Source organism: Microtus ochrogaster, chromosome 4 (genome assembly GCF_000317375.1).
Source record: "Microtus ochrogaster isolate Prairie Vole_2 chromosome 4, MicOch1.0, whole genome shotgun sequence".
Lineage (NCBI taxonomy): Eukaryota > Metazoa > Chordata > Mammalia > Rodentia > Cricetidae > Microtus > Microtus ochrogaster.
The window spans coordinates 63,024,549-63,047,494 of record NC_022011.1 but is presented as its reverse complement, the minus strand read 5'-3'; the positions used below and the strand labels follow the sequence as shown (position 1 = coordinate 63,047,494).

The following is a 22,946-nucleotide window of genomic DNA, read 5'->3' as shown; positions in this document are numbered from 1 at the left end:
GGCAACGTTTTTGAACTACAAGCACACTGGCTATCTTTAGAGTCTCCTCTGACCACTCTTGGCCTCCTTAAAGAGCTGAGGATGCAGGTTCTTGGTGCTGCTAGCTTCAGCATCTTCCTTTGCTCTCCAGGTGTTCCAGAAAATGCTGGTACTTGAATAAGGGAGCTCTGGAAAACCCCACACTTTCATGCATATAAAATTCTGTAATTCATGCTTTATACAGTAAGTGTTGGGAGAGAGCAAGAGGAAAGTAGGAAGAAAGAGGAGAAAATGAGGGAGACAGCAGGGCCCTCTGCGGAGGGCAGGAGGGTAGTCCTGGTATCTATCTCCATCTGTCAGGGGTTATCAAGGAAACAGAGGGATAGGGCTATAGACCCCAATAGACATACAACGGTTTCTTCTTTTAGTTTTCTAAGGAAACTGGCCCGTGTGTCTGTCTGTGGGGGCCATCAAAGCTAAGTCAGGTCCAAGCTGCCAGCTGGAAATGCAGGTACAACTGTATTCTGGTCTTCGATTCTTCCTGGGAAACCCCAGGTTTTGGTTTTCAAGGCCTCCGAATGGTCAGAGGATGGACCATGCCCAGGGTCATCTACTTGACTTGGTCAGCTGAGTACAACCATTAACCAACCATCTAAAAAATACTGTCAGAGCAATAACTAGATCGGTGTTTGAGTAAAGAGCCTAGTCATGTATTTGGGTGTGAAATTAACATCACATCTCAACTTCCGATCTGCCCTGGGTCTCAGCTGCTGCATAAACACCTACACTTTCCTCAGAACACACCTCTGCTCCAACGCACCCTCCAGGCCTGGAAAGGGCTCCCTGCTTCTGGGGGAAAGGGCCAGTCCATGAGGAGGGATGAAAACCTTGATGACCAGTGAAGAGCTGGCGTTTAGTTAAACTTACACCACACAGTATCTCTTCCTGTAAGAGCTTCCATTACCCACCGGTGTGCCAGCAACAGGCTCGCCATCAGAGGTGAGTTAAATCTTGGTTTATGTCAAGTGCACCTAAGTGTGTGCCTTAGCCAAACTGCTCGCTCTGTCTCTGCGGGTAATTTGTCCGTGCATTGTTGTGCCATGAATTTTACATGTACACTCTTCGGTCTCTGCAGAATCCAGCTGTTGCTATGGCAGGCAGCTTCATTCAAATGACGGCATCGTTTGTCTTTGATAGCAGTGCACACCAGGACACAAAGACCATTACTCTTCTCGAAGTATCAATTCCCGTTCACATTCAACATGCAAACAGACGGAATTATCTGTGCTGGCCCAAGGTACACTGACTCAGGCCTTCCTGCACTGACTGGTGGGTCCCTCAAGGCCCTCTTTCCTTCACCCATCTCCAACCAAATCAAGACACGTTAAACAGACTTACAGATTTGAGTTCACACATCTGAAAGTTGCAAATAGCTTTTTTTGAAAAAAATGTAAGAAAAACATCAAAAGGAGTAATTGAAAGCTAAAGAATAAAATTCTGGAGTCTAGAAACAAAAAAAATTCACAAAATGTTTTAATGTGGCGTTTGATTTTCAGGTATCTGGACTACCTGCTGTTCTCTGGCACATAGGTAGAACTGTCTGCCTCTGCACTGGTGGAATGCTGGGCACTCAGTTAGCTAAAGGGACAAGCTTGAACAAATAAGACCTAGACAGTGTGGACTCTTTTTGTTTGAATCCAGTACTAAACCTAGAATCTTAAGGAAAACTGGCTAGGCTCTTTGCAGGGTACCCTCAGGCACCTGTAGACCCTGTTGCCTTTGTACAGTTTCAAAGCACATGCTGCTGTTTATCCAGCCCAGGAAACATACATACTTCCCTTGCATCCTTGAGAGAATTGCAGAACTTACACTGCTCAAGGTTCTTCGACAAGAGCAAAACGAACGCTGGCTATCTGACTCTTGGGACACACCTGGCAGCTTCTCTGAGTTCAAAGTTTCTGAGTTCAATCTTATTAGCGATCAGATCCAATATCTAACCTGGTGTTCGGACCCATGTCTGTTGTGTAATTGGGTCCAATGAATATAATTAATAAAGCAGATAGAAGTCCCACAGAAAAATCCACTATCCTTACAGGGCCACTTAATACGCAGACAGAGAGAAAAGGAACAAACTATCACATATTCCTGATCACTAGATCTAATGACAGATCAGTAGGACTGTGATGATCCGCTCAGCAAGAACCCTGCACCATGAACTTGAGGCTCACTTGCTGTCTTGTTCACTAAACATATTCTTATTAATCACCTACTGTATATTCCCCATGCTGGAAAGCAGATGCCAATGGCAAATGTACTGTCTGCTGTCTGACCAACTATTTCATCTGGAAACATATTTGATGTTACATTTTATTTCCCAGAATCCTAAATTACCTACAGTACTTCTTTACCCATTAGTGCCAGAAGTGAAATTCTATTTCCTTCAAATCAGTCCCTTATATCACAAGGCTATTTCTTACTTCCAGGCTAGTCTTAGCCACAACTATGACCTTCCGGCCCTCAATACTGCTGGAGTGTAAGGTCGAAGAAGGTGAGCTTGAAATCAGTAACCTCCTCCGTTCCAGACATTGTCAAAGCGATGATGCCAGAAGCTCAATCATCCTCCCAAAAGCTCTTGCAAGGAACCACTCAATCTCAACAGCCAAGAGATGTGATGCTCAGCGAAGTCAAGGAGAGAATGGCTCAATGGCCAGGAAGCAAAGGTGTCACCCGACTGCAATACCACTGCCTCAAATGTTAGCCTAATCAAGAAAGTCAGTTTGGAGGAAGCAAAGGAGCCCAACCCAGTTCTACAACATTTTAACACAGTTATTGTTTAGAGAGCCCACAGGTGCCACAGCGGAATAATTCTATGTTCTGTGGAGGCTCAGGAAAAGACAGGGATGTGATTCAGTTCAAACACGTAACAACTTCCCATAGAGAATGCCTACCCCATCTGCCCCATCTGAAACTACTTCTTGGGAATGATCATTGGACACATACTCCTAGGACTCAAGCAAGGGAGTACCAGGAACCCCACTGATACTCAAGACAGTAAGGGCCACAGACACAGCTCATCAGTTGTCTAGTACTGGGCATAGCAAAGGTAGGCGAGCCCACATCTGTTCCCGCTCAGCCCAGTGTACGTACCAAAGATACTCAGATCATCCAAAACCTCAACACTACAGGCTTAGGAAACCAACCCCTCCACCCCCCCCCCCCCCCCCGACAAAAGCACAGCTGAGAAGAAGGGGTTTAGCAATCTAAGCAAACAAGACTGAAGGTCAGCTGTGGGCAGCAGGACACGGTAGGTAAAAAAGAGTGTGTTAAGAAAGGCAAGGAAGGTAAGAACCCACCCACGCATGGGAAGATTGCTTTCATTAGCAAACCCTTCAGCCTCGCCCACCTGCTGAAGTCCACAGAGGCAGGGCATGTCGACTCGGGCCTTTCAAACAGCCAGGAGGTGGTGATCCCACACCCCTTTCCTCCACACACCCCACGCCTCCCACCCTTGGAGTCAATGCATCTGATTCCTTTCCTCCGTTATTCTTGCCTCTCCTGGGCCTTTATCTAAGTCTCTGGTTGTTTTTTATGAACAACTTTGCAATGGATCCCAGATTCCAGACTTAAAGATCGTTATCAACCTTCAGATTTATGTACGTGAAATTATATAGAGCTAAAGGCCTAGCTTCACGTCCATGAAGAGCAAAAGCTATTGCACCAACGAGTTGGGTGTTTTGTTTTGTTCAACATCACTCTTCCCACAGGCACATTCCTGACCACTACTGAAAACATAATCCCTGTAGCCCCAGTCAATAAAACTTCAAGTTTACAGATCATCTGCTAGAAGCAATGTAATAATTATTTGCTCTTCTGACCATTGCCCCAAGCCATCCACACCTAAGACATAACCTAGTTCAGAGCATGGGTTCTGAGACACCCCCCCCCACACACACACGCACCTCTGTCCAAACATCAGCGTGGACTTGGTCTCGGCTTCATTGAAGACTGAAGGAGAACAGCAAATGACAATTGTGGTCCTACAGTTCCCACCCAGAGAGTCCTGGAGAATCCGAGTCATCTTGCTGTCCCGGTATGGCACATGTGTTTTCTAGTTAAGAAGAGAAGGAGGATTGCTTTTGAGAGCTCATTCAAAGAAAAACTACAGAAGCAAGCGAGCCAAACTTAGAAACACGAGGAATAAGAATTTGCAGCCAGGTCTTTGGCTCTTGCCAAGAAATGTCCATTCTGTGACCCATATCACTGGAAGTTAGCATCACCGTTCATAATTTCTAGTGGAGCAGATCTCCCGGCAACAAGTGCCCCAGCCAGGAATCCCTCTGCTCTCTTCCAAAGAGGAAAACAAATGAATGGCTGGGATATGTGGCAAAGAGAACACATAAACCCCAAAGGCCGCTTCCCATAAAACTATTTAATAGATGGCGACAGGACTACTTACTGTCCCTTCTGCCAAGGCAGAGATCACATTTCCAAGAGCAGACAAAGACTTGTTGATATTTTTAGCTTCATCAAGAACAGCTCCCTCGGCACCAGTTTTGCTGACCTACCAGTGGATAGAAACAGCAGTGAGGCCAGGAGCAACAGAGAGCAGAAAATGCAAACTCATGGAGGAAAGCCGGGGATGAGCGTAAGAACCACAACGATCCCGCTGTCCCTGGAGCCTGAAGCTGAGGATTTGATCTTTCCCGCTGTCATTTTCCTCTCAATTGAGTTTTAATGGAATGGCTGGAATGCCCCAAGTGGGAGAACTGTAGATACTTCCCTGGGGGACATCCATCCAAGAAAACCAGGCTCCTGGAGTACCGTTACCGCGGTGAGCTGGGTCCTGGGGGACTAAACCACAGCCTCCCAGTCAGACGGGGTCCGTGGGGCACAGGGAGGAAAACACTAACGAGCCCAATTTCCGGCAGAGACATTGGTGCTCTGACTCCATTCCTTCTCTGTTTGCTTCTGGAGCAAGGAGGGAGCGAGGGGGGAACTCAGGGAAGGAAGGAAGGATATCTCAAATGCGAAAGACTTAGGGAGGTCTGAAAAGACAAGGGGATGTGTGCTGCTCTATAAATTTGCTTTTCTCCTACAGCCCTCCACACACAGTGCCTCCTCTACTGCGTTAGTCCAGATAATCTCACATTTACAGCATTTACTCTAGGTGGAGGGGTTTATAAAACCTGCCATTTTTTTTAAGAAGAAAAAAAATTAAAGCTGAGAAATAACTTTGAACTGGACAAAGATGGACTTCAAATACATATTGAAGGAGAGCCCTTCCCCCCCAGTGACATAGGGAAATGCTTATGGTGGGGAGGGACCTCTGAAAAGAGGACAGCCTTCTTCTATCCTGGAGCTGCAGAAGGCAGCTTGCTCGCAGACAGAGACATCACGGAGTGATGGGCCACGAAAAGCAGCAGCCGACTGCAGGAGTTTTTAGATGATCTCTAATTTGAGCATCTTAACTCCATGAAATATTCAGAGTAGGGCTATCTATCACCTTCCATTGACAGGCAAGGAAAATGCACTCCAGAGATGTCACTTGGCCAACCTAAGGGAAGAACGGCCCCGTGGGGTGGTGGGAACTAAAGCCCAGAGCTCTGTTCTTAAGACAGTCCACACATACAGAGTCGTCTGGGGAAAAAGAAAACAGAGGAACCAACAAAACTACAGGAGAGACACTTGAAATATCTCGTAAGTGCCATGAAGAAGTGCCAGCCACCAGCAGGAGGCAGTTGTCAGGGGTACTTCAGTCCAAAATAACCCGTCTCCACGTGACTCTCTGCATGGGCCTGTGCCGGACATGGCAGTCAAGTTAGTGGTCAGGAGAGAGCTGAACGATGCTCCCTTCATCCTGGCGAGTGACCGGGAACATAACCAGCTCACACATAGAACATTTGAGATGCCCAGCCAGGAATATCCAATGTTTTTCTCATTGGGACACAGGCAAATTCGAGGACAATCCAAACAGCCATGACTTACATGGAAATTCGTGGCCATAGCCAGCGGTCAGGAACTTAGTAGTGTGAAGCTGTAAATGGCAGTAAGTGGCAACCACCTGGACAGCCAGGGAGCCTGATGAGGACATCCAGGTGACATCACTGACGAGTGCAGGAAGAGGCATTGTGCGTGTGAACTAGCTCTATGATGCTGTCTAAAGGGGTTGTGTCCTGCCAGACTGTGGCAGAGGGACCATCCCCTGTGGCTGTGGAGGGGGCTGGGAGGGGAAGATGGTGATTCTGGACGCACGCGGTCTTAGCCAGTTCCTGGGGGCACAGAATTGACTACAGGTATGTAAAGTGAGTTACAACAAAATCACAGAAAGTTTCCTAACGGGAAGGAACCAGTGTCACTCATAGGGGACTGTGGCTTCAGACCCGCTCCCGGTAGAACTGGAATACTGGGTGGAAAAGATTCCAGACTTTTCCTTAGCTAGCAAGGCAACGCTGCAGCAGGACCACCATGCTCCAGAGGCAGAGCCCTTCCTAGCCCACTGGAGTCCATACAACAGACGGTTCCCCCATCCTAAGAGTGTCCCTCCCACCTCTGAGCTGCTGCCTTTCTAGGCGAAATCATACTAACACCTTCTTAACGCACAGGCCCTACTAAGCACAAATGAACTTTTGAACCCGAAAAGGAAATGAGAAAAATTTGACAGTTGCATGCCTCAACATTTTAAATCTCTTTAAAAAAAAAAAAAAAAAAAAAACAAAAAAACGGAGTAAAAGGCACAAAAATTATACAACTGTATACTTGAGCAAATAACGGGGAAATTATAGATAATATAAATAAGAACCAATTACCTTTTCACTCCCAGCCAAATCAACCAAATACAGCTTCCCACTGAGTTTTTTCTCCGTCTCCACATTCTCTTGTTTAATGTTAATCAGGAAGATGCTGTGGCTCCTTGAGCTGTGTTCATTCATGTCTGAAATGAAAAATGGTTCACTGCTCTACAGAGAACACGGGAGCAGAGGCAGCCAACCTCTGCTCTCCAAACCGCAGCCAGTCATGGCCCACCGTGGAAGTTCTCTGCGGGCGAGTGTATTGGGACCCACTGTTGCTTCTTTCAAAACAGAAAAAGAAAAAAAAAAGACACTCATTCCAGAGATGATAGATTTACAACGTCTTCAAGTAACAAAGGAATTAACCTAACCTTGGTGAGCAGTTTAAGATAATAGATGCCCAGAGTCGGCCTGAAACCCTGTATCCCATATGATGCTCTAATCTCACCAAGAAGCTCACAGCTTCCCTGACGGTCCCATGGAAACCCTCGGACTGTACCATGGTGTAGTGTCTGATACAGTTCTTCCTACTCATATGTGTAGCTTGTATTACCAGGTCTATCATAAACTTGAAGATTAAGACACATAACTCTATAACCCACAAAGAGGCCTCCGGGATTAAATGTGCTTTATTAGGTCAGGGTACCTTTTCCACCAAAGCCCACAAATGTCCCATTCAACTTTTGTCATCTCTCAAACAACATCTTATCAGATTGTTCCTAAAAATTCTGAGGATCCCATTTTAAAAATTCCAAATGCTGAGCCTTTAATCCCAGCACCGGGGAAGTAGAAGCAGGCAGGTCTCTGAGTTCAAGGACAATCTGGTCTACAGGGTGAGTTCCAGGACAGCCAGGGCTACACTGAGAATCTCTGTGTAGAAAACCCACCCCCCAAAAAGCCACAAATAACAAACAAATTTGGCAACATTGCATGCTACAAAGTCAACATGTAAAGGGCATTTATGTTTCTATATATTACTAACAATGCCTGGCCTGAAATATTCAGACAAAAAATTATTTATGATAACAATAGAAAAGATAAAATACTTAAGAATAAATTTAAAGAAAATGATAGGTTTTTAGACAAAAGCTATAAAATGTTGCTTAAAAGATATTAAAACAGCTGGGTGATGGTGGTGCACGTCTTTAATTCCAGTGCTTGGGAGGCAGAGGCAGACAGATCTGAGTTCGAAGCCAGCCTGGTTTACAAGAGCTAGTTCCAGGACAGGCCCCAGAGAAACTACAGAGAAACTCTGACTCGAAATAAAACAAAAACAAACAAAATCCCAAGAAACCGAAAAGATGTTAAAACAGATACAGATGAATGGAAATAGAGTCTCCTGATAAATTATTAAAAGATTAAATAGTGTTAAGCATCAAAATCGGGGTTGAGGAGACGGCTTTAAAAGATAAAGTTTTGTTGTGTGAGCATGAGGTCGGGAGTTTGGAGTCCCAGAACCCAGGTAAGCTGGGCAGGCCTGGCAGCCATCTGCAATCCTAGCCCCGGAAGGCAGAAACAGATCAGTGAGAGAGGCTGCCTCAAGATAAAGAAAATATTAGGATTGAACAACATCAGCCTCAGGCCTACACACACACACACACACACACACACACACACACACACACACACACACAACATGCACACGGACCTGCCTGCATGGGATCCTGCTATCATATACCACACATGGATACACGTAAAGACCAATGTAAACATTAGCCAAAATAATCTACTCAATGCAACTCAATCTCAATGATTATTGTATACAGAAATAGAAGAATCAATCCTAAAATTTTAAAATTCATATAGATTCGCACAACATCCTGGAGAGTCAAGCTGATCTCGAAAAGTAAAACGGGAGCTGCGGAGATGGACAGAGAGTAAAGCTCCCTCTGCACTGGCGTGAGAACCTGAGTTCAGGTCTCCGCTGAGGAAGATTGGGAAGCGTTGTGGAGACAGATGGTAGGATGTTGCCCACAATGCAAATGGACCCAACACCAGAGCACTGTTAAATATACTTGCCGCACTGAAATAGAAACGGGGGCTGACGGGCTGACTCAAGGGGAAAAGATGCTTGCTGTCAAGTCTGATGTCTGAGTTCAGTTTCCAGGGCCCACATGTCAGGGAGAAGCCACTCCCTCAAGCACATCTATACACAGGCACGCATGAACACACACGCACTCACAACTTGACGGAATGCTAGCAACACTAGAAACGTCGTAGCCCCTCAGCTCTGAAGCTACCAGCCAATGCTGGCACACTGTAAATGATTCGTGACTGACAGCTTAAGAAACGGCGAGAAAGTTTCCTTGTGTCCATGCAAGTTTCTGTCAGAACAGAAAGAATCAGTGTTTTCCTAGACTGTATGCAAGCCTACGTCAGCTCTGAAAACTGCCCCATCCATGAGCGTCATCTGACAAGCTACAGGAGGCTAAGAATTTCAGTTTCTGGATCACAGACCTGCAGTCCATCCACGGAGAAGCCTTACACCAGCTGCTACAAGAGTCTAGATCAGTCCTCTACTACAGCTAGCCCCCCCCCCACCCCCCTCTCTCTCATTTGGTTTTTCAAGACAGAGTTTCTCTGTAGCGTTGGAGCCTGTCCTGGAACTAGCTCTTGTAGACCAGGCTGGCCTCGACCCCACAGAGATTCACTTGCCTCTGCCTCCCGAGTGAGTACTGGGATTAAAGGCATGCGCCACCACCGCCCAGCTAGAATCTCTTCTGGTCAGTAACTTCGCTCCCTTCCTCGGCAGCAGGCTTCACCTGGGGCAGCTGGCAAGCCTGCCTCAGCGCACATCACATTTCCTCAGCATCAGAACCCAGGCGGACATTGATGCACTGCACTGCCCACATCCTCTCCTGATTTTTTTTACTTCCCCAAACTAGAAATTCTTAGTTCTTTCAGCTCTGTGTGAACTTATACTTCTTGGTCCATATCCCTTTAGAAAGGACAGCCCTAGTCTAGAGCCTCGGCTGCTCCAATACGTATGTGCAGCTCCCGGACACGTGACACAGGCGCAGGCGCGCTGCCCAGCATGTTAGCTTCTGCAAGCATGTCTGCTGTAAGCCTGTGCTGCAGGGATTTCCTGGAAGCTGCCGGCTCTATTCTGACTCCCCCTTTGCATTTATCTGTCCACAGAGGAAGAAGCCCAGTAGTTTTTCCTTGAGTTGGACACGAATTTATTAGCTCAGATTTTTTTTTTTTTTTTGGTTTTTCAAGACAGGGTTTCTCTGTGGCTTTGGAGCCTGTCCTGGAACTCGCTCTGTAGACCAGGCTGGTCTCGAACTCACAGAGATCCGCCTGCCTCTGCCTCCCGAGTGCTGGGATTAAAGGCGTGCGCCACCATCGCCCGGCTCAGTTTTTTTTTTGTTTTTTTTGTTTTTTTAAAAAAAAACCTGTTATCAGAGCCCAAGGAATCTCACCCAACAAGACCTCGGAGTACTACACACACTCCCCCTGCACATGGGCCGGGGTCGGTTTGCTCATAGCTCTCTGCTGCCTTCCCCTGCAAACAGCACGTGTACCTCATCACCAAGCCGTCCTGCACAGAGGGCAGCTACCAGGATTCCACATGACAACACGAACATCACCACCGCACTTACTTGTCACAGCCACGTGTCGGTTTGCTTTGCCCTCATCTATCACATCCATGACCTCCTCGGGGCTTGACACGAACCTCTCCGTGCACCCCTGCAAGAGTCAGAAGTAGGTCAGGTGGGCCAGTACAACAGCTGAAAAACAACAGCATTTTAAAGCAGCTCCCCCCCTCCTTTTTTCCTAAAGGCACAGATAAGCAGGACAGGTGCTCTGTGTTTCCGCCGCCTTGCCTGGGGCTTGGATTCTACATTAAAGAGAAGTAGGAGCTAGCTAGCCCCGGGAAACTAGAAACTAGAAAGCTGGCCCCGAGATATAAAGCTGGAGGAAATGCTTTTTAAGCTGTGTTCATACCCTACAGAGAGACTTTCAGGGGACAGAAAAGAAAAAGAAAAATCTATGAGAGGAGAAGAAATGCGAACGGACTTCCTCTTTACCATTTCAGACATCAACAGAGTGCACAGGATGCTACTTCTATGAAGTACAAATCATAAACCATTGCATTCAACCCCCAAACCTCTTTAAGATGAGCAATACTAAATAATACTATTTAGATAATAGCATTCCTAAAGAAGGCTGTGTATAATAGCTCATAGCTTATACACGAAGCACTGGGTTAGATCCCAGCACAAAAACATAATAAAAATAATTTACATATAGGAAAGCTACAGATGAAGCAGCTGAATGTTGATTTTCATAGCAGATCAATATTATAGATAAGGCTCAGGGTTAACAATGCCTTTTGGCTACTCTTTATAGCGCTCATGTAATAATTATTTGGACAGTCACCGGCGAGAGAGAAGTCAGTGGCATCACCCCCAACCCTTCTCATACCTTTACATAGGGGACTCTGTTTTTATCTTCGTGGACAGCCAAGTTGGTCTTAGACACTGTCGTGACAAAAGCCGATGGCATGCAAGAAGAAAAGGAAAGTTTAAAACCCTGTACTGCAGGAAGAACAGCCATGCTTAAAGAAGACAGGCAAGTCCAGTCCTTTCATTATTTGCAAGTTCAAGCTGAGAAGAGCACAGAGCCCGAAGGCAAACATCTCTCTAAATTCTCATCAGCTGCCCAGGCAGAAGTGCCCTAACTCATCTCAACCCCGCCCCCCCCCCCGGGCTTCGAATATAGAGCACACACCACAGCCACATTCAGGGGGAGCTTACCGTCAAGCAAGTCCCTGATTTTGTCCAAGTAGATCTCAAAATAGGAAACCTAGGTAAAGAGAAATTGAAATTGGAATAGAAATACCGTACCACGTTTCAAAAATATCACTACTAAATTCATGAAAGCTTTTGTTGTGGTTGAAAAAGTGGACACTAAGTGAGTATTGGAGTCGTAAGCATAGAACTCATGTGCTCCTCCTGCCGGGTCATTGTGACTACCTGTCAAACATGGACCACTCTCGAGCTCCACACTGTTGGCTCCTCTGGACTCCACTCAAGTGCTAGACAGCTTCTTACAAGAGGACCTAAGTTTCACCTTAGCTGAACACCAAATAATGCCCATGTGTGGTCACAGTCACAAGAGAAAGCATCCTAAACCAGTGATGTTCATCTAGACCTCAAACGACTGCATGATGCCACGACCTCATCAGACCCAGGGGAACACAACTTCCACGTTAATGTGAAGGAAGCAGGGAGACACTAAGGATGCTTGGGACTCCAGGGGCTCAGAAGACACCTGGGAGAGTGCGGCGGAAGGCAGCCAGGATGGGAGTCTTCGAAGGGTTGGGACAAATGTGGCTTAGTGAAGATGACTGGCCAGGTGTGATGGCTTATGCCTGTCATCCGAGGTCAGAGGGCTGAGCAAGAGGACTGCCGTGAACCTAGGCCAGCCAGGAATGCAGAATGATACTCCATCTCAAAAACCAAAGACAAACAAAGGGGGATCACACCCTTTCAGGAAAAGGAAGCCTTCTAAATAATTATTCTCAAACCTTAGCCCGGACCCAACTACATCAATAGCGATACAGAACTGGAGAGCCCTGACAACTACCACAGTGGTACTAGAGCAATGTCGTAGATACTAGAATCCAGAAATTGGCTTCTAAATTCCCAGGTGATTTGTCTGTTAGCTGAAGTAATAAAATGCTTAAACTGAGAATGAGTTCTGAGGGATTTAATGTACATATAGCCTCAATTTCCTGATATGGCAAATAAAGCCATTAGTGGGAAAAAAAAATCTCTCCTGGATTCTGCACACTGTTTCTATCTGACTCTTTCCTCCAAGATAAACTTCCCCCCAAATTCATAAGCATCTTTGAAATACAAATAAGAGAATGGACAAAAAAAACATAGACATGGGGTACGTGACATTACACAAGCGACTGTATTATGGTAGCAGTCCCATAAATCATATTGTCTAGTGATAGCATAGATTCCTTGTTTGACTTAAGTTATCTATGATGCTTACAAAATGATAAAATTATCTCACAGTTCTCAGGATATATCCCATCGTTAGGACAGCCATGATTATGACTACTGGAAATCTGGGCACTGCCTACCCAGGTGAAACTTCAGGATTGGACAAACCCTACCTCTAGTTTGGGGAACTCCTGGCCCGGGCACTAATGTCTCTCCCAGCTTAGCCCTGGCTCATTATCTCTTGTGTGCCACCATCTGGAACCTCCCACTTCGCAGTTCCTGGTATCTTTGAGATCCTTGCTTTGAAATCTACAAGCGGCAGCTGGTGTTGTGGTGTCTGCTCCTGGATGCCTGTACCTGCAATAACTCCTACCTGTTCATCTGCCCAACTCCTCATTGCCTCTCTCCTGACACTCCTGACTGGCAGAAGGCTCCCCGCCCTGTCCTCCCAGTTCTTTGTTTTTGTTAATTTGCTCTGGCTGTCTAGAGGATTTTCTCGGGGCTTAAACCCAGGGCCTCGCACATGCAAGGCACAATTGTACTGTACGTCTGAGCGAAGCCAGCCCTAACTGTTCTCTCTAATCTTTCACGTTGCCAATTCCCCAGAGTCCAGTCCTCAAAGCCCAGTGTAGTCATCTCTAACCAGGCCTCCTTGGCACCCCATTCTGGTGCCAACCTATTCAAGTTCCTGATTGCCCCTACAATTTCCCACTATCTCTGAATTTTTTTTAATTTAATATTTTTTATACTTTCATACAATGCATTTTGATTACAGTCGCCCTCAACTTTGGAGATCCTAAGCATGTAATTTTACTTCAACAAATTACAGAAAAAAATTAATTACATCTAAAAAAAACATGTACTGCCAAGTCTGGCAATTAAATTCCTATTCATATTTAATACAAGTTAAAATCAAATTCTGATTGTTAATTTCTGCTTTTGTGAGGCGTCAAATTTTATTGTTATTTCAAATGCCTTGTGAGACCAGACAGAAGGAACACCAATAGGCACTGCTTGGTGATGGACAACAGCACGATCAGAAATAACATTCCAAACCTTTGTGGGATGCCTTAAGGAGCAGATTTTCAATCCTGCCTTAATCGGGCCTCTTTTGGTTTAGCCTGTTAGCATGTAAGTTCAGAGCGCAGAGTCTGCACGGCTAATAAATTATCCACTGACAATTCTTATTAATAAGAAATCAAGCTCAACCACGAAATGCACAATCGGAACCTGCACGGTGAGATTTCACTCTAGAGACGGAGGAACTATTCTTCCCCTCCCCCACCATTTCAAGCCAGCACCCGCTCTTCATCATAATAAGATTCTGACACAAGACACTAGTTCCAGGGCAGTAATTGGTTTAACATCTTATTCAGGATTATCACTTAAGACCTCTGCAGTCGTGTAAAGGGTGTCGGCGTAAACAGCCTTAAAGAGGCACTAAGCCTCTAAATCTTGAGCCCATCAAAGGGCTGTAGCCTCAGATGAGGAAGCCTGCTAGCGGTAGAAGCAAGCTTTAACCAGCGCACGCGCACACGTGACATGCGGAATGTAATTCATAATTGGGCAAACAGCCAGCAGTGGCCTTTTGGAATGTAAATTCGGGAACAATTTGTTGTAGAAATAAATAAGGGGGGAGGTGGAAAGTGTTTGATTACTGCAGGCGTTTGTTTATTTTGTGTGGGGGTGGAAAGGGCAGGGCCCTGGGGCATGTGAGCTCTGGGGAGCGGGTGGAGAATGACCTGGGGGAGTCAGTTCTCTTCCACCCCGTGGTGCTCAAGGATTCAACTTGGGCTGTCAGGCTTGGCAGCAAATGCTTTATCCACTGAGCCACCTCACCAGGCCAGAAAAAAACTCCCATACAATGAAATAGGTGCTGAGTATCAGTTTGGTGCCAGGGTTTATTTAGATCCTCTGTCTGGGTTTGAGCTTCAGCTTCCTCGTGACTAACCCACTGGGTGGTCGTGCGGACTGATGTTCAAGCTTTCAGGACCGCTGATCTACTCAGCTCTAAGCCTCCTTAGAACAATCTCCCTTCCCTGCCCTGGTCACACAGATGGAGACCCAGACACCGTGTGTATCTGGGCACACAAAAGCAGGGCAGGGACTGCTCTAGGTTGGGCCGCCTTCCTGGGAGAATGCAGACAAGGGGCTGCCACGCTGCCCAAGAACCTCCCAAGCAAAAGGAAAGAGGCAAATGAAAGTGTTGAAAAGAAGGGATAGAAGGTACAGTTTGTTTCAGGGGTGGAGGAAATATTAAAGTTTTAGATAAGGATGATCGGTGTACAGTTTGGGGAATATACTAAATTCCACAAAATTATGTTTATAAAGGATTATTTTTATGCCATCTGAACTACATCTCATTTTTTTTTTAATTTTAAAAAGAAAGGGAAACCCAGGTTGGAATGCCCTGATCTCCACAGCCTGCCCCAACCAGCCACATAGTCTCTACCTTATGAGTCGGGTGGGGAGTGCGCACTCCCTTTGAGAGACACACGATTCAAGACAGCGCATGAACTTGTCCTAAGTTGAGCACTGGTCAACAAGGTATTTTTTTGAGTTTCTTTGGCCATATATTTTTCTCTGCCAGCTCCCCAATTGGAAACACAAGGGATTGCGTTCCATGGACTTCATATTGGGGAATGGTGTCCTAGCCCACACAGAGACATATTCCTGGCCTATCTTCAGACATTCATAGGGTCATGGGGAGAGCCCAGGTGATGAGTAAGATGATTCCCTCCTGGAGGGAGCTCATGCCTTCCTTATGTTGCTACTTCAAGCAAACCATTCCAAAAGCTTGGTACTGACCCAAGTCATTAACAGTACAGGTAGGGTCAGCTTCCCATAGAAAGATACTTGAATTAAAAGAGACCATCTTTCATGTCTATTTGAAAGGAAGAAGACTGAGAAACGTGACTTAGGACCTAGAGTCCTGTCTTGTTCTTAGTGAAAAGCGCTTACCTTGATGTGAAACTCCAGGTTCTCATCCATGGAATAGATATGATCAAAAATATCATGTGCGATCCTCGGTATGATACCCATCAGTTGAGGATCATGCAACTTCCCCTGTGAGTGAAAGATACAAACACCAGCAGTCAAAAGAGTGTTGGGAGATACATGGGAGAGGAACGGGAGTCTTCATTTCTCAAATAATGTTGTTTCAGCTGTAAAAATCCAAGTTGATTTTGTGGGTTATGTTTTGCTTGGGTGCTGTACAACAAACAGAAGTTTGTAGAAAGATTAGTAGGAAGGGCTTAAAACAGGCATTAGTCCTAGCTACAAAACAGGAAGCACCCACATATAGGCTGTGGGCTCCCTGGGGAATCCACCTGAGTACACAATGTGTTCCCCTTTGTATCCAGCAGAGGGCTGTCCTGGCTGTGCGTGCCAGCCCAGCCCACCCTTGCAAATCTAAAGGCACACAGGCAATGAGAGGGTGAATGGGAGAGGGAATGGGCTTGCTTTAGCTAAACTTGTAATATTTACGAATTGGTCAGAACTACCACGCCCAGGTAAACTAATCCTGAATAAAATCACCGTGAGAAAGAAAGGATAATTAATCATTGTTCAAAAATTTCTAAAATCTTCACTCTCAAAGTATCTTCTTCAGGATTATTTTTCAAGCCAGCCAAAAAAATTCATTCCATCGATTTCTTTTTGAAATCTATAATTCTCAGCCTGAATTAGTTTTTTTTTAACCACTTTTATTCATTTTACCTTGCAGGTAGAAGGATAGAGGGATAAATACTCTCTTTGAACATTACTAAATCCACTTTTAATGTCTAAAATTTCTTTTTCCACCTATGACGACTCTTAAAAGATGCCACACTGGCTGGGGATGTGGGGAGCCCTGGGATCACTCAGAGGGAGTGGGAGAGACAATAGCCTGCAATTCCTTCCAAAGGGATCCTGAAGGGTTTAAAGCCATGGTTTTGGTGTGACCTTAAGGAACACAGCTCCACAGAATCTTCTCTTGAATACTCAAGTCCTCTCCCACATGTCCATGGACACAATCTACCTGTCCATAGACACAGCCTGCAGCTCTGCTGTGACTGAACACCTGAAGAAGTTTTTTAGACTCTTTGGGAGTTATAAACCTCTAGGAACAACACAAAACCAGTTTTCTCCTCAGTCCTGGGGGATGCCCAACAAGCTTTACCAATTAGACGCAGACACCTGGGGCAGAGCTGCCCAGTGCTGGGACGCCAACTTATGAAGCCCCTTTTCCTTCCAGTCTTCATCATACAATGCCCTCATCAGGGTCTTCTAAGTCAACATTTGAGTTTGCAAAAGCAAGAGCCCACGAGGTCAGAGGCATTAAAGGCTTGGTGTCATAATTTCTTATCACATCATCTGCTGACTTTCTACTCTATTAAAATGCAACGTGGGTGCAGAATTCAGACCTGCTGGGTTACTCTCCTCTCTGGCTATCCTGGCATGCTGCCCTCGACTATCAAGAACAATATGTCAGATGATGTATTTACATTGTGTTTTAGTTTGGTTCTAGACACACTAAAAATAGAATTGGCCTAACACTCAGGAGACTTGGCAAAGTACTTGCTGCTTAAAATTAGTGCAGAGTTTAAGTTCAATAGAATCCATAAAGTGTTCCCGTCATGAGGACTAAGCAAACGTTAGCGTTCTAATACGCAGCTCCCAACAGGCTCTCTCTAAGCTGGGGTGGGGCTCGGTGACCTCAGCAGTCCTAGAACAGTGTTCTACTCCAGGCTAGTACAGCATGTTATTGTAGGAAAACAGCACCACAGAACTGAGACTCGGGCTTTCAAAATCCTGACCACATTTAAATCACGTAGTCCATCACAAACACAAACCAAACACACCTTGGCCATGGTCTCGACACTACAGAGACTATTAGCAAAAGATTCCTACGATAAAAAGACAGATTTTCTTCCCGTTAAGGCTCACTGCCCCATTCAGTCAATCAAAAGTCTTTTCTACTCAAATCTCCAGGGCTCTTGAATAATCCATGATAACCCTCTAGCTTCTTCTTAGTGCTCCACCAACCAGAGAAGAGAAACTGGTAATCTAAAAGTCATTTATAATTGACGCAAATGTGTTTTCCTAGGTCGTTCTCTCCCAACAGACCATCTTTTATTGATTCCTGACTTAAAATTAGCCTCCCTCCCAGGGCAGGGAGAGTGTGTGTATGATATTAATAGTATATGGGGAGTTGAGACTGTGCTTGTGGAATACATGTGTGATATATGGGAATGTGTGATGTACATAAGATATGTGTCTATTTGTTATGTGGCAGTGTGAAGAGAGATTTATAACATGTGTGTGGAGATGGCTCAGTGGTTAAGAGCACTGCCTGTTCCTCCAAAGGTTCTGAGTTCAATTCCCAGCAACCACATGGCAGCTCACAACTGTCTGGAATGAGGTCTGGTGCCCTTTTAAGAAAGAGACCTGGTCAGTTGTCCTCATCAACTTAGACCATGAAATCCAATATAGACAAGTTCAACAGAACCGCCATATACGGGCTGCCCATGCGTGCTTCAACATTGTCAGGGCATAAATTTCGTTCATTCATGTATATATATGGGAGGTATAATGTATATGTTTATGATGCATATATGTGAAGGATATCTGTATGGTATATGTTTTCTGTGTGGCGAATATGGAATGTGTGTATAGCGTATGTATATATATGTATGTATATATGGAGTGCCAGTGCATAAATGTGTTGTGTCTGTGTTTATATTATATGTATGTGGAAGATGTGTGTGCTGCATGTAGAATGCCCGTGTGTGACATATATGGAAAGAGTATGCATAATATATATGGAGTGTCTGAGTCTGTGTCTGTGTGTATATAAAGAGCTTACTGTTTCCAAGTTAACTGCTTCCAAATGAAACATACATGCTCAGACACAATGCAGTCATCAGGCTATAAACAGAGGTGAATTCAGTGAGCGTGAAGGCCCTTACAGCTGAGGTACAAGAGATGGCTTCCCTGGGAGATGTATGGGATGTATGGGATGTATAGATGTGTGGGATGATTGAAATCTAGGCTGAACAGAGGCTGTGGGCAGCAGGGGTGAGCTGGCAGCAGCAAAACCAGGAACTGAGAACAAGCAAGCCCTGTCAAAGTCAGCCAAAGTGTAGTCTGGCTCAGGGATAAGGGAGGCACAGTACAAAGAAGTGAGCTCCTATCTGTAGCTCCTCCAAGAGAGCAAACAGGATGAGCACTTTATAGCTGTGTTCTGTATGACGCTCTTCAGACACTTTTCCAGCTGAATGTAGCCTTCCAGGAACAGGTACAGAGGGGGAAAAAGACACAGTCTGCTGGCCACTCAACAAGCCCCCCTTTGTCCTCTGCCAGCAGCCTCGCTGGCTTCCACCGTTTCCTCAAACACTGTAGATGAGAAGCAAGCGGCCTGCCATGTGTGAGCACATTCGTTAGGAATCATTAGGCTGCTTTACAAGGTGGCCGGAAAGACTACATGATTCCTCTAGCCTCCAGATGTCCCTCTGAACAGAAGCAAAACCGCAAGGTGACCCCAGTCATCTCCCAGGCGCTCTCAAGAGGGCCACTGAGGGCATCACCACGAACCACCACGTGACAGCCTGCCTAGCATCAGACGAAGTCCAAGAAATGGCAGATCTCACCCCATGCCTGTCTGTAGCCAGCACTCAACACTCTCTCTAGGAACCTGCAAATCCTCCTGACAAGCCCATGGTTCTTGTGTGACGTGGTCTACCATCCTCAGGACTAGTCTTGGCCAGTGGGTTCTATTTTTACCTGAAAATCCCCCTTAAATGCAGCATCATGAGAAGCTAATCTTTCCAATTTTATGGAGGATTGTGTGTTGGTCTCTTTAACAGAAGATAAAGGCAACACCACTGGATGCCAGACCCAAAGTAGGGGGATTAAGAAAAAATGAAAAACTGCTTCAAAATGTGACAGTCGGTTCCCTCAGGGAACTAACATCCCTCCTGAATGCCTCTGAAAGATCACTGTGTGCAATTTCTGAATCTATGAACTCCTCCTTTTAGGAGACACAAACCCTGCCAAGCATTTCTTCTTTAACTGCATTCCAGGGTCCTGAATTTCTGTTTCCTACAGTCTAAGACTGCAGCTTGCAGAGACCTCTTTCCTCTGGTCTCCGCTTAGCAGACCCTCTACCTTTCCCAGTCTGCCAGCACCTACAGAAGAACAGGGTCCAGTGCGGGGAGGAGGGGTGCCGGGTGACAGGGAAGAGATTCAGCCAGCTCCTCCCAGCTGCAGGAGGACCTCACAGCAAAGAAGTAACTCAGGACAACTGACAAATAGACAGAGGTGACAGAATTTGGAGAACTCAAATGACAGTGTAGAATCCAGTTCCCCTTAGGTCCCCCAGGAGTGTGCTTAAGACAGACGAGTTGAATTTACACTGCAAAGGTACCAAAGGCCCCAGAGAATCTCATTTTACAAAGTGTCCCCACGCCAGCACTGAAGGACAGGCACACCCCCTCCCCAGCACCTTCACCCAGTCACTGTCTTCCAGAGTCGCCCTTTGTAGGACAGTCTCTCTTAATGTTTACAGTTTTTAAGTTTCTGACATTTAGCAAATACTTTATATTTCTCAATGATAAATTAATCCCAGAGCTTAGAATTCTCTCTAGTAAGCATTCCTTAATAGCCTGAAGATTTAAAATAGTAAAGGGTTTTTCTTGCATGTTACACACACCTTACTAATTTTCCAAAAAAACTAAAAATTAAAAGATTCCCTTTGAGAACATGCTCTCTCCTTCTTCCACTCCATTAGCCCCATCCTCCATCTTCAAAAAAGGCGGGGCTGGGAACCATAAGCAACTAAACTTTGCCAGCGCCTGCAAGGTCAAGGGCCTGGGGGCCCTTAAAAGAGGCAAACTGGAGAGAGGAGAAACTAAGCCCAGGTCTTCTGTACTGCTAGGGGGTGTGAGGTGTGGAGACACCTAGCTAACATAGCCCATGTTTGGGGCAACAGTCCTGATGGAGAAGAGGCGGCAAATAAACCTCATGCTTCTTTAATCCGCACGGTCTCCAGGCCACTTTGTCTTCTGCAAAACGGGCAAAAGAAAGTCAACACAACAGAAACAAGATTCCCCCAGCACCCCTCCCTACACTCGACTCAGCACCCAGAACATCCAAGCTCTGAAGCCTGTAGCCTCATGCCTTTGAAATCTCCTCTTCAATAGGAATGATTCATGAGCTGAACCTATTCTGCAACAGCCACCTCATGCTGCTCCCAGGAGGGAGTCAGGAAGGAAAAAAACCTTAGCTTGAAGGATAAAAGATTCATCCTGCCCTGCTATTTGTAAGCTGAATTTCCCAAATGTGCTCGGTGCTATGTCATAGAATAACCATCCTCGCCTCTCCTCACCATCAGGGGGGGCTAGCCTTTGGATAGATTAGCCAGCACCAAAGGCCTTCAGGAATCCCAAGCAAAAACCAGCAAAAACCAGGAAAGGAGGCAATAAAGGGTCACCGTTTGGGAGACAGCCTGAAGCCAGCAAGCTACACAGTCAAAGCATGAGCAGGGCCACCTCTTTCAGTGCTTGCACAGGCCTGGGGTGCACCTTTCAGAAGCAGGTACATACCAGCTCACATCAGAAGGTACAAACCAGTTCACATTCACTCTGGATGTGGGCAAAGTTTCTCTGTGTAACAACCCTGGCTATCCTGGAACTCGCCTTGTAGACCAGGCTGGCCTTGAACTCACAGAGACTCACCTGCCTCTCCCTCCCGAGTACTGAGATTAAAGGCCTGTGCCACCATCCGCACTGGATACTCAGTGCTGCTTTAAAACTCCCCAACCTACTCATCTCTGCTGTCACAAGCATCTCCAGCTTTGCCGAAAGCACGGGCCCCTCAGGTACTGACAGGGCAAACTTACCTCCATGGTATGCGTTTTTCCTGATGAAGTCTGCCCGTATGCAAAAATTGTCCCATTGTAACCCTCCAGGACATCTGCGAACATAAAATAGATTCAAATGAATTCGTTACTTTGATCCTACACTGGTATTGGTTGCGTGAGTCAGTTACAGTTTCCAAATGGCCTGTCTCATTCTTACACAGTATGTGCCAACTGCATGTGCTTTTTAAGTACGATTGTGAAATAAGAACAGAAATGAGTCTGTTGTCCCACAGATAACAAGAAAGGGACTCGCATTTCTACAGATTGTCTGACTGAAGGGGTAGAGCCATTTTTAGCTACTTGAAGCTTTCGTCTGTATGTCGGTCTCGTGAGATCATTGAGGAGAAAAAGCAAGCAGGCTTTCGGCTTCTGGAGAGTAGAAAAGACCATCTTGTCTGAAGGTTTGGTCTGGGTCTGCTTAAATCTGGATCCTTGGAGTCGCTTCCCATGAAGATCCCACTGGAGCCCCATCCACACAGACCAGAGCTAGAGAAAGGAGAGGCACCAACCACACTGCCAATGGAATCCCACTGACAAGCCAATCAGCCTGAAAACCAGAAGGCCTGATTTAGAGCCTGTATTCCCACTGTCTTGCTAGCAGGACGGCCTGGGCCCACTGACATCAGGAATTCCTCTTAATCACACAATAAGCACACTGTGAAAGCCCACAAGCATGGCAGGCCGGCCGGCTTCCGTTTCACACAGGGCTGAGAGGAGGCGAGCAGGTGGGGGCTGCTTCGTGTTGCAGAGCTGAAGATCATCTGAGGGAATTCTCTCCAAGCAGCAGAGGTAATTAAAACATATTCCCTCCTGCCTTCCCCTCATCTATACAGCCCTTGTGGAATGGAAAACAATGCATAATTAATATCCTTGACCCACCATTCTGCACCAAGGGAGCGATTCTTAGTGTAGCTGACGGTGAGGGCAAGGAGGGGTGCCCTGCACAGAGGATGCTAGTATGGTTGATGGTGAGGGCGAGGAGGGGTGCCCTGCACAGAGGATGCTAGTGTGGTTGACAGTGAGGGTGAGGAGGGATGTCCCGTACAAAGGATGCTAGTGTGGTTGATGGTGAGGGCAAGGCTGGGGTGCCCTATATACAGGATGCTACTTGGGACCATGTGAGAAAGGTATGCCAGCCCATCGACTCTACCTCTTTCAGAGATGGATGGTCCCCTCTCTAAATTTTATTATGTTTGCTTTATTTGTTTTTGTTTGTTTGTTTTGGTGGCTAGGGTTTTTTTTTTTCTTAAAGCATACATATTTTACTAATCTGAGATTGTTAGTCTATATAATTTAGGATGAGAGAAGAAAGGATTTTCC

The 22,946-nt window shown here is 45.9% G+C and overlaps 1 protein-coding gene across 1 annotated transcript in view; it reads right to left on the bottom strand.

The window, feature by feature from the left end:
- Positions 1–22,946, bottom strand: part of Kif5c (kinesin family member 5C) — a 159,914-nt gene that overhangs the window by 79,804 nt on the left and 57,164 nt on the right. The window contains exons 3-10 of the mRNA XM_005346393.3: positions 21,606–21,679; positions 15,689–15,793; positions 11,528–11,576; positions 11,196–11,251; positions 10,370–10,457; positions 6,786–6,910; positions 4,436–4,540; positions 3,939–4,087 (exon numbers count right to left, since the gene is read on the bottom strand). Coding sequence (XP_005346450.1) covers positions 3,939–4,087; positions 4,436–4,540; positions 6,786–6,910; positions 10,370–10,457; positions 11,196–11,251; positions 11,528–11,576; positions 15,689–15,793; positions 21,606–21,679 — 751 coding nt within the window. The remainder of the gene's footprint in view (positions 1–3,938; positions 4,088–4,435; positions 4,541–6,785; positions 6,911–10,369; positions 10,458–11,195; positions 11,252–11,527; positions 11,577–15,688; positions 15,794–21,605; positions 21,680–22,946) is intronic.